Source organism: Miniopterus schreibersii (genome assembly GCF_964146895.1).
Source record: "Miniopterus schreibersii genome assembly, chromosome: 7".
Lineage (NCBI taxonomy): Eukaryota > Metazoa > Chordata > Mammalia > Chiroptera > Miniopteridae > Miniopterus > Miniopterus schreibersii.
Window position 1 is genome coordinate 49,303,062 of NC_138108.1, and position 12,802 is coordinate 49,315,863.

At 36.2% G+C, this 12,802-nt stretch overlaps 1 protein-coding gene across 11 annotated transcripts in view; it reads right to left on the reverse strand.

The window, feature by feature from the left end:
* The window catches only part of SLC4A10 (solute carrier family 4 member 10), a 206,109-nt gene that overhangs the window by 55,093 nt on the left and 138,214 nt on the right, over positions 1-12,802 (reverse strand). For all 11 annotated transcript variants that reach the window (XM_081143043.1, XM_081143037.1, XM_081143041.1 and 8 more), the window contains 4 exons: positions 6,963-7,063; positions 3,835-4,009; positions 3,132-3,265; positions 2,495-2,740 (listed from right to left, as the gene is read on the reverse strand). In XM_081143043.1, the coding sequence (XP_080999169.1) occupies positions 2,495-2,740; positions 3,132-3,265; positions 3,835-4,009; positions 6,963-7,063 (656 nt within the window). The remainder of the gene's footprint in view (positions 1-2,494; positions 2,741-3,131; positions 3,266-3,834; positions 4,010-6,962; positions 7,064-12,802) is intronic.

Sequence of the window (12,802 nt, forward strand, 5' to 3'; positions counted from 1 at the left end):
AACTCAAAGTGGATTAAATACTTAAATGACAGGCTTGAAACCATAAAAGTCCAAGAAGAAAACATAAGAAGTAAAATCTCAAACATTTCTCTAGCAATATTTTCTCTGACATATCTCCTCAGACAAGGGAAACAAAAGAAAAAAATAAACAAATGTGACTACATCAAACTAAAAAAGGTTTTGCACAGCAAACAAAACCATCAAAAAAATGAAAAAGACAACCTACGAATGAGGGAAGACATTCACCTATGATATACCTGATAAAGGATTAATATCCAAAATTTATAAAGAACTCACACAACTCAACAGCAAAAAACCCCCAAACAGTCCAACTTTAAAAATGGGCAGAGGATCTGAGTAGACATGTCTCCAAAGAGGACATACAGATGGCCAATAGACATATGAAAAGATGTTCAATGTCACTAATCATCAAAGAAATACAAATTAAAATCACAATGAGATATCACCTCACACCTGCCAGAATGGCTACCATCGATAAATCAACAAACTACAAGTGTTGGCGAGGAGGTGGAGAAAAAGGAACCCTGGTGCACTGCTGGTGGGAATGCAGATTGCTGCCGCTACTATGGAAAACAGTATGGAAGTTCCTCAAAAAATTAAAAATGGAACTGCCTTAAGACCCAGTGATTCCACTTCTGAGTATATATCCAAAGAAACCTAAAACACTAATTTGAAACAATATATGCACTCCTATGTTCACCGCAGCATTATTTACAATAGCAAAAATATGGAAGCAACCCCAGTGCCCATCCATAGATGCATGGAAAAAAGTGTTGGTATATATGTACAATGGAATATTACTTGGCCATAAAGATGAATGAAATCTTACCATTTGCAATAGCATGGATGGACCTACAAGGTATTATGCTAAGTGAAATAAGTCAGGCAGAGAAACACAAATACCATATGATTTCACTTATATGTGGAATCTAAAGAACAAATAAATGAAAAAACAAAATAGAAACAGACTCATAGATACAGACTAATGATGGTACCAGAAGGGATGGGGGTTCGGGTCTAGGCGAAAAAGATGAAGGGATTAAGAAGTACAAATTGGTAGTTACAGAAAAGTCACAAGGATATGAATAAAGTACAGCATAGGGAGTATAGTCAATAATATTATAATAACTACATATGGTGCCAGGTGTGTACTTGAAACATTAAGGGAATTACTTTGTAAAGTATATGATTGTCTAATCACTATACTGTAAACCTGAAACTAATACAAAATAATACTGAATTTAAACTGTAATTGAAAAATTAAAAATAAATAAGTAAATAAATAGGTATTATTTATTTTTATTTTTTTAGTTATTTTTAGATATATCACTACATCTTTCTTAACAAAATTATAACACTGCACTATTTTGGTCTAATTTCAACCATTTCAATTTCTAATAATAACAAAGAAAGATAATAAATCTTCAAACATTTGAGGCCATATATGAGCAGTTAATAAGAGCAATGGTGGCTGAGATAGAGGTTATAACTGCCTCGTAAAGAATGTATTGCTTTGCCTGGCCAGCATGGCTCAGCAGTTGAGCATCAACCTATGATCCAGGAGACTGAGGTTTGATTCCCGGTTTCGGGTTTGATCCCCAGTAGGGGGCATGCCCAAGGCAGCCAATCAATGACTCTCATCATTGATGTTTCTATCTCTCTCTCTCCCCCTCCCTTCCTCTCTCTGAAATCAATAGGGACATATTTAAAAATAAAAAAAACACTGCTTCAAATACTTGCTATATAAAAATGCCTATACAAATGCAACAAAAAATCCTCAAGTTAAATCAAAGAAAGTACAAATATAATGTCCACATACAGTATACAAACACAGCCTTAGAAAAATTCTAAACTACTGGCATACTAAAACTAGAAAGAGCAATAGGTCTGATCCTGTTTTTAATCCTAAACTGTATATTAACTTCAATAGGCAATACCTGAGTACTTCTATCATAAATGTCATAAGTTGCAAAAGCAATATTACATATCAATTCAGTGATTTTTGTTTATGTTTTTATCATATTTTCAAACATCAGTCTAATACAATTTAACCCAGTGGATCTCTTTTACCTCACTGGTCTAAATCGGAAATCTTATATTTTCACTTTTTCCTTTGGATTATAGTAAATTGATAAGGCCTCAAAGAAAAACAAAAATCATATATATTTTGCAAAAAAAAGAATGCCTATTTAGCAAAATTGACCTTGGTTCACTATCTACTTAATAGGGAATTCGTGACAAATAGAACTCCAAAAAGATATTCTTGGCAGAGCTGTTGAATTGAGAACTCAAGTATCAGATGAGTAGCTCATTAGATTACTTTTAAAATCTTGTTCCACTCAGAGTCCAGGATTTAGGTCATGAATCAATTTAAGGCACTCTATCTGCTGAGTAAGTTCCTCATATTTCTTATAACAATAGCAATATTTGTAAAAGGGAAAGCCCCACAGCCAACAGGGGAAATGGTACTTACGAGTATTGTGTCAGCAGTTCCAAATCATTATGCATGTTGATTGGATATGCTTCGCTGAGTTCAAACAACTTCTCTAGGGCTTCATAAATGAAAATGATGCAAATAAGAGAAGCAAAAGCTTCTTCAGTAAACCGGGTGATATAGCAAACAAGGGAGCTTGCATCAGTGGCTACAAGTATGATACATAGGGTTGCAGTCCAAAGTCCAATACTAGCTCTTAAAGACAGGTATGACAGCCCATATTCTCTAGGAGAAAAGGAATAATAGAAGGAAGGTCATTTAACAACCCGATACCATTTTAAACAGATGGAAATAAGTCCAATTCATGAAGTGAAAGTAAATAAGCTTCACATCCTGTATCTAAACTCAAAACTGTCTAACGGGAACTTCTAAGGGGATAAAACTAACAGCGGTTCTCAGTGTTGAGAACTGAATATAATTTTTTACAAACATCACAAAACATTATACACAAATCTTTTCATTTTCCTTTATTTTCATGGAGAGGCAAAAATGACAAACTGAATCAAATCAACCACTTCCACCTCTCCCAGCAGACCTCCAAATTCAATGTTGGGGGAAGTATAAATACAGTAGAAAAATAGAAAGGGGCTAAGGGCCAAAAGTATATAATACTTACTTGCAAAATTTAAACAAAATCTTTTCAAACACCAAAACTGGTCCTGTACTGCCTAATATGGTAAGAGGCTGTCCACCAAAGAGAGAGTAGGCTATCCCAGTCATGGATGCTCCAAAGAGAGATTCGATTGCACTCTGTGTAGAGATATAAATTATTTCATTATCTAAGCTGTACAGGCGGCCATTATAACTAAGGGGAAATGCTCAAAATACATGGGTATATATTTTTTTCCATTGTTATGAAATCCTAGCAACCCTGGGCAAGATGTGGGATAGGAGAATTAAAAAGAGGCAGGCAGGCAGCAGAAAATAAATGGTAGTGAATGGAGGTGTGTATTCTCTACCTTCCTATCTCGCTTTTCCTTTGCTTACTGAAAGTTTACACATTTTATAAGTGAATGGACAGAAGCATGGCTTGTAATGGACCTCCTGTGAGGTAAGAATCACAGCCTAAAGTTAGCCTAGGATGGGGGCCAGAGATGAGATCAGAAGCTTGTGGAAGCCTCAGAATTAATTGCTTTGTGATATTCTACTCCCAGATCACCAGTCCCACCAGTCATCCAGGAAATACATATGAAGTTATCTGCCAGACCATACATCAAATCTCTCCACATAAAGGAATCCAAAATTAAACCCTCACTGATCTACTATGAATCTTAAAAACTGATTAATGTCAAAAGTTCAGAGAAAAGTATAATACATACTATACGACCTTCAGTGGCTTCTCCCAGCAGTCCTCCAAATGTGATGACAGGAGACATACACGCGCAGTAGAGAAAGAGAAAAGATGCTAAGCACTGCAGGCTGAAAGCATCTCTGAAGTCACTCCAGAAGTATGGAGCTTTTCTTTTGATATCTAAAATAAGTCCCCCAAAAATCCTAAGACAGGGGGGGAAACACAATAGTGAAATCCAAATATAAAAAACATACAAAGCAAAATATTCATTAGCTTTGGTTGCCAGGTCCCAGTATAGGTTTTCCATCAGCTGAGATGATACCCAATATTAACCTGCTACATTGCATTATTACCATCTACAGGGATGGCTTTGTACCACTATGTTTCCTCAATTCTTAACCAACTATTTTGTCAATGACCAAAAAACCCCCAGTTCAAACAAGGTTCAGAGCTGTTCATCAGTCAAATTTCAAGTAATGAGATTTAGAATTACTCTAATTTCTGTGCCATTACTCCATCAACCTACTCCTAAACTCAGGCCTACTACTCACAATTGTTGGCAGTATTTTCTAATTGTTTACATTTTATTTAGCATAGCAGAAAGTGACGAAGGGAAGGTAAACTGGCTTTTGTATACTCCTATAGTGAACATCAGCTGAGAGAAAAGCAGCAGTGTTTAAACATGGCTCCAGTTTCCAGTTACCTACTCTCTCTGCAAAAAAACACACACAAAAAACAAAAAAAAACAACGCACCGCTCATCAGATACAGTTCCAGGCAGGCTTCTAAATGGCCTTTGAATGAGACAGACAGCTTCCACAGTTCTTTTCAATGTTAGGCAAAGGCAACTAAGTGGAGGACCTTATAACCATCAACTTGTACCCATTATTGCCTAAATATATCTCAATGTTTGTCATTCACGAGACAATAATGACCTTACTTGGCATAAATTTATTTATTTTTTTCAAATACATCCATAGCCAAACAGAAACACTTGAAAGAGCATTTTGGGGAGGGGAGAATAGTATTAAATTGTGAAATACTGCCTAAAATTTGAGAGCTAAAATGTTTTTGACCTATTAGGAATAAGGATATTAATGAACAGGTATTCTCATTCTTTGAACATTTAGAAATAATATGCAGACTTCACACTTGACTACTAAAAGCTCTTTGTGCTCCATGGAATAAAGATACCATATGAAAATGAATAGGACTATTGGTTAAGTTCCTACATGGAGGTAAAATAAAACCTATTATGTTCCATTATCCTGCCAGTATGCTGAATCTACTTAAATTACGGGGAAATGTTAAACTTTTGTTATTTATTTTCTAAATAGGAATATTCATTTGCAATCTAACAATCACCTCAAAAATGACTGTGCTCTTGAGAAACAAATTTACTTTGCCTTAAAAAATGTACATCTTCAGTATAACTGAAGATTTTGACTATTATTTTTAATTTCCCTGGTCTGGCTGACATGCAAACAATAGTAACATACTAGTAACTTTGTGACTATTATGTGAGTGATAGAATCAATCACTCTGTTTTCCTAGTGACTACTTCCATCACAGGGATATGAAGTAGGAGAGGCTGAGAGGGTAAATTTCCACTGAAAATAAAAAGGCATTTGAAACTCAGGCTCTTGCAGAGAACCTGTGAAATTCATACACAAAAGAATCATCTTAGGTTCCTCCACCTGTGCTTTGTAAAACATATGCATATTTATTTGGGGGATCATTTCTGAATGATCTGTTAACTTGTCAAAGTCACAATTCAAAGTAGGTTTAATTTATTAGTCTAGTCATTCACTTATGATTTATATCCCATCCCATCTAATCCCCAAAAGAATTTGAGGCGGTTATGAAATATTAATCAGTAGTTAATATTTATAGGTTTAATAGCACTTTCTGTTAGACCATTGTACTTATTAGAGCATTCATTAGTCTAAATAGCTCTTATATTACTGTGTAATAAATGTGCTTTTAGCAGCAAAAATCTAAATCCAGAAGTGAGAGGCCACGACAGAGAACAGTGCAAGAGCAGCCCAGAGGCAGGATGTGCACTGGCAACTCCAGGAGAGCAGGTGAGCAACGGCCACTTCCAGCACGTCAGCGACAGGACCTGTGGAAGAACGCTGGAGAAGCGAGGACACGGGACACTGGTGACCTGGGAGGGTTCAGGAAGCGGTAAGGAAAAACGAACTTCGAAAAAACTCTAAGCTATGTGGCACATCACATCTGAGAAAGAGGAAAATATTGCCACCAAAAATAATAAGACAGCATTTGAAAACATGAAAGCAAACAGAAGAAGTAACAATGCTTCTAATAAAGAGAAAGGAAAAAACTGAACCATCTCAAATTAAGTGGGGAACTTGAGGAAGATGTCACAGGACACTTCCTCAGAGATAAAGGGAGCGAACAGAGGAGAATTAAAATGCAGAGTTGTTAGAAACTGGGCTGTGGGCTTAGGAAACACAGTGAAAACAGTACAGGAAATGGCCTGGAGGGGAAAGGAGCCCCAGTCCTGCAAAGCCCTTGCAGTTGCCTCCAATTATAACGGAGGCTGTGTGCACATATTCTCGGAAGGGAGACCCACCCAAGGGGTTCTGATTTTCTGCTCACACATTGCTTGGAGAGAGACAAGTTGTCAAAAAACCATAAAGAACCATTTTAAGAAATAAATTGAAGCTTTCATCTCGTCAAAAATGTGTGATTAGAAAAATAAATCATATAGCTCTTTCAAATTACAACCGTAAAAATAAAAAATGCTATTATATACATCCTACTTGCATGTAATGAGATAGAGTCTACATGACTGAGTTCTTGGTATTTATTTTTATTTCCATCTTGAACTTGAAGCTTTCGACGGGCTCTTTTGGAAGGGGCAACTGACAGTTTTCTTATTCATTCTAAGAATCTGCGAATGCATTTTATACACAGCGAAACGAAAGACTGGACAAGATAAAATGGAATGGTGCAAACACTTCTGCCTTAATGGTAATGACAATCATTGGTAACTACAGAGAAATAAAATTAATTGGCATTTTTACCCCCAAAAAATAAGTATTCAAAGTATTAAACAAAAAGGTTTCAAAACAGCAATTCCTGATACACAAGAATTTTGTCTTTGAAGCCCCGTACACGTGCTTTCACTAACCTTCCTGTTCGCTGGAGTTCAGGTCCACTGTGTCCTCCGTGGGGCTCTGCTTCCCCATGAGCTGCTGTTCCATTTGGTACAGCAGGAATCTTCCTCTTTTCCTGTTGGAAGTGTTTTTGCCTTAAAGTATCAGGTGCTACTTATAAATAACAAAACCAATTTTCTCCCTTGAGGCAATATGCAGAGTAGCTAAGAACCCAGGCTTTGTTAATTATTTGCTGCATGGCCTCCAGCAACTTATCTAGTTTCCTAATGCTTCATACCCATTAATGTGATCCTGAGAATTAAATGGGGTTTTGGAAATTTATTCATTCTTTCATCTAATACTTATTGAGTGCCTAGGGTGTGCCATTTATTGTAATGGATGCTAGAGATGCAAAGGTGAGCAAGAAATAGCATTCCATTAGTGAAGACAACTACCTGTAACGTCAGGTAGAGATAAAACTATGAAAAAATGGAACTAGAGAAGGGGACAGAGAGACCAGGGCTAGGGTAGGTTGGGGTGAGGAGGTGTTAGTTATGGCAATGTAATATGCCTGGCGTAGTTCAACAGTTCAAAAAATATTAACTATTACCATTAGCTATTTTTTAACTTTATTTGCCTCTTTGATTCTGGCTGAGATCTTCCTACCCAAGAAATGATTTATAATATGGTCTTTTCTGACTCATAGAAATCCAAGACTATTGCAAAAGGGAGCTTCTGATTAAGCCAATGACAAATTAACTGAGGTTTATTTAAGTGCTGTTTTCCCACCTACTTTAGTCAGTGACAGAGATTTTTTAAAACCATAAAAATCCTAGCTATTGGTGAACTTAGAGCATACCAATATATTCAAAAGTGCCTAAAAGAATAGTTAAAAACAAAACAAAAACAAAAACAAAAATGTAAGTGATGCAATTAAAATTTTTACTTGATTGCCGTTCCAAAATAGTGTAAACATGTAAACATGAAGAACAAAAGTGAATTATCAAAGGATCTGATGTACAATAGACATTTAGATAAAATAGTACAGGGTTAAAACATGAGAAAAATAGGTTTTGAAATGCACAAAATATAGGAAAGTTTATTGCTTAATATTTTTACCACTTCCCAGAAACATAAGTGAACTGAAGTGAAAAGATGAAAGAAAGGATTTCTGTCAACTAATAAAGGAACTGCCTTTACAGGTAAATGATTAGCATACATTAGTAAAGGGCTGTAAGAGTGACCCTCACCCCTGGCCAAATGGCTTAGTTGGTTGGAGTGTCATCCCGATACGCCAAGGTTGCAGGTTAGATTCCTAGTCAGGGAACATGCAAGACTCAGCCAATGGATGCAGAGATAAGTGGAACAGCAAATCAACGTTTTCCTCTCTCTCCCTCAAATCAATTAAATTTTTTTTTTTAAAGAGTGATCCTCAATACCCTCACTAACTAATAATCACCTAGGAAAACATTTTTAGCTTCCACAAGTCTCACAAACTAAGTGATATTATTTGGTCTTCTGGGAGATTCTCTCTTACTAGATAAGTTAACCCACTGTTTTACAATGGAATGGAAAAGTCTATACACTGATAAGGCAAATGATAAACCATGAAGGATATGTGCCAGTCTAAAGAGCCCATTTCCTCAAGAAGTGCTCATTTTGTAGTAAGGGGGGTAAAACTGTTTGAAAAGAGAAGTTTGTATGAACAGTACCAATCAACTTTTGTTCAGAAACACACATATTTTGATGTTTTAAAACAAATCAATTGGTGAGCAGACATTTGACTACTCAAATTATACAATTTATTAACTCAATCAACAAATCCTTATTGAGAGTCCATTTGTGTCAGGTACTAGGCCCTGCCACTTTAAGACCAGTGGAGAGATCAGGCTTGCAGAGTTTACATTTGAATGGGGGAAGGGAAACAATAAACAAATAAGTCAATTAACTCTGTAATGTGTTAGAAAGATTAAAAGCTATGGAAAAATTAAAATTTAGAGCAGAGTAAGGGGGTTTTGAGGTACAGGGTGGATAGCTGGGGATGAGGGAGTGGTGATTATAAATATAGTGGTCAGGCAGGATCATTGAGAAAGCGTGATTTGAGAAAAACTTGAAGGAGTCAGGGAGTCATCCACGAGAATAACTGGAGGATATCCAGGCAGAGAGAACAGCCAGTGGGACAGAATTACGGCAGGAGTGTGACTGTAAGGTTTAAAAAACAAGGGGCAAAGAAGCCAATGTGGTTGGAGAGGAGCGAGCAAGGGAGAGAGTGGTAGAAGATGCCTTCTGAGAGGTGAAGGGAGGCCAGATTGTGCAGGTTTACTAGGCCATTGTAAGTATCTGGCTCTTACTCCCAGTGAAATGAGGCACTTGTGCAGGGTTCTGAGGAAAGGAGCAGCATGATCTAACCTGGAGTCACGCTGGCTACTGTGTTGAGAACAGATTCTAGAGGCCACGGGTAGAAACAAGACCATTTAGGAGCCTAGATCAGTAATTGAGGAGCATTATAATGGTAGCTTGAAATGGGGTGGTAGCAATAGCAATAGTGAGAAATTGTATAATTCTGGATAAATATTGAAGGCAATGCCAAGAGCATTTCTGCCAGAATGGAAGTCAGATATAAGAGAAAACAGTACATTTTTTGGTTTGATCTACTGTAAATGTGGAATTAGCACAACTGTAAGTGTGGAGTTAGCCCTACCAAGATGGGAAGGTGCAGATGGTAGACAATTTTAAAAAAGATCAGTTTCTTATTTACTTCAGAAAGCATTATATTGACTCTTCTAATATGAATGCAAAGATGTATACTGGTATGGAAATGAGATAGTTTACAATTCAGTTCAAATACTATAGGACATGTTGTTTTGGATATCTATAAGACATGCAAGTGGAGACACAGGATAGGCATTTAGATAAATAACTCAAGTTCAGTGTGAAAAATACATTTGGGAGATTTAAAGCTATAAAATTAGAATATATTACCAAGAGAATGAGGATAGATAGAAGAGAGAATGACTAAGGACTGGGTCCTATATCACATCACCATAAAGAAACCAGAGAGAAGAGGAGAAGCCAGAAAAGAAGACCAGGAAGGAGTGAAAACCAAGTCATGTGAACTACAAGGAAAACCAAGAATATGGTGTTTCAGAGCCAAGTAAACAAAGTATATCAAGGAGTTATCAACTCTGTCTAATGCTGCTGATTAATAGGCTAAATAAAATGCAGACTGAGGCTGACCATAAAATTTCACATTGTAGAGATCTTTGGTGACCTTCATGGAAGTAATTTTAGTGAAGTGATGGAGGCAAAAGGCTTATTTGAGTAGGTTTAAGAGAGAATTGGAGGCGAGAAATTGGAGGCAGGAAGGACAGGGAACTCTTCTATGGTATTTGGTTGCAGCGGTAACAATACTGACAATTCTTTTTTTAAGATATGAAAATTAACAATGTTGTATGCTAATAAAAACTATATAATACAGAACAAAAGAATTGATGATATAGCCCGGCCGGGTGTGGCTCAGTGGTTGAGCGTCAGCCTAGGATCTAAGAGATCGTGGTTCGATTCCCAATCAGGGCACATGCTTGGGTTGTGGGTTTGATCCCCAGTCGGGGGCGTGAGTAGGCAGCCGATCAATGACTCTCTCATCACTGATGTTTCTATCTCTCTCTCCCTCTTCCTTCCTCTCTCTGAAATCAATAAAGATATATTAAAAAAAAAAAAAAAAAGAATTGATGATATAGAGAAGAAAGAGGAGAATTGGTGGATAATGTCGTTGAGTAGGTGTGAAGAGATGGGATCTACTGCACTTTGGATAATCTATCAATAGTATTATATGGGAGGCAGAGTATGTGGGTGCAGATGCTGGCAGGCAGATAGGTGTGGTGGGGGGAGTCTGGAGAAATTCTCTTTTAATCATTTCATATTTCTTAAGGAAGTAGAAAGCAAGTCAACATCTGAGAGTGAAGGTCAGAAAGGATGTGATGAGGGTTTGAGGTGAGAAAACAGGTGTGAAATGTCATCTAGAGAGAATGATTGAACTAAGGTAGTCTGGTGAACTTGCAACATTAAGGGTCCACTTGAGGGATATGGTTCAGAATTATGTGAGATCAGTCAGTGTAATTATATGTTTTCCTTTAACCACATTCAGCTGTACCAAGGCAGGTACAGACTAAAGAGTTGAATTCACACTGGGTTTTAGTTTTGACAAGCAAGTAAATGGCCTGAAAGAAAAGCAAAGAAGTTGAGAGTATACAAAAGGGAGTGATTATAATGACTGATACAAGTTCTAATGATATTTTCAGTGTTATCGCTTGAGGTGACTGGTTGTTTTTCTCTTAACTGAAAGGAAAAAGTACTTAAAATTCCATTATTTATACATGTCAAAAGAATAAAAACGATAGAAATTATCCCATAGGGGAAAATATTATTTGAACAAGTATGAAGTCAGAGTGCTTAATATACTTGAATTTATTTTGCTCCATCTAATAAAAGAAAACAGCTTCATAGTATGATATTTAATTATAACATACATTAAAAATACTAATGTACAGAACATACAGCATATCTCTAATTCAAACTCATACAAAACTATGTTGTCTAAAATGATAGCCACTAAAAGTATGTGACTGTTTAAATTTAAGTTAATTAAAGTTTAAAATTCAGCTACTCTGTTGCAATAGGCACATTTCTAGTGCTCAATAGTGGCTTGGCTTTTATATATCACAGATATAGAACATTTCTATTCTTGCAGAAAGTTCTATTGCACATGCTGACTCAGAACGTCAGTACAGAGAAGTTAGGGCGTCTGTTCAAGGTCATACAAAGAGATAATAGCAGAATCCAGGGGTCTTGATTCTTAACTCAATGTTCTTTCTCTTATGGCCTCCCAATATCCAGAATCCAATAAATTCTGATAGAGTCTAATAAAAATAATTTTAAAAATACAGAGCTTCCATGCTTCAACTTGCCTCAATAACATCATTCCTCAAAGGCAAAGTGTTTTCAAAAATGCTTGACTTCAGTTTAATGTTTGAAAAACAAATTGATGTTAAAAAAAAAACACACTAAATGGTATTAAAAAGTGACTTTTAAAGTCTCAATGTATTAATATTTTCATTAAATTTTCCAAATAGTATCTATTCAAGAGTTTCTTAGTACTTCAGGAAGCATTATATTGCCTTTTCTACTATGGTAAGTGCAAAGATGCACACAAATACAAAAATAAGACAATGCATAACCCTTAAAATTACCCCTTAAGTGACTTCTTTTATTTTAGTAGTAGATCAACTGAAACTATGTGGCTGCAGGATGACAAAATTATAATTGCTGAGAAAAGAAAAGAAAATTATCTTTTCAGAATGAAAATATAGAAATGAGACAGATGTCAGCTTATTTTCCTTAAATTGATAGTGAGATTTAAGATGACTTTTTTAAACACTCATGTTTTAGTGGTATAACTGCTCATTTGCACATCTCTGGCTAACCAGGAAAACTTCTATGTCCAGGGGTGGGTCAATTAGGCCATCTGGACTCCACAGGGACAAGAGCCAAAAACAAGGCTGACTAGATGACAACTGGGACAATTGTAGGGTGCAGATTCAGTAGAAATAGAGGTGGCACTATGAGGAGTGGGCTTAACAAACATTTGGCCACCACTCTCAACAAAGTCATGCCTACAATAAGAAAATTACCCCAAATAATAGCAACAATCTTTTTTTCTATCTTTCGGGATTATATGTATAATATAAATGAGTAAATGCACAGTAGGTTTTTATAGGCAGAATTTTTATAATTTTTATGCCATACACTCACACCAAGGTAATATAAACATAAGAATTGTAATTTAAAAATTTCCTAATCATTAATATGATTAGCA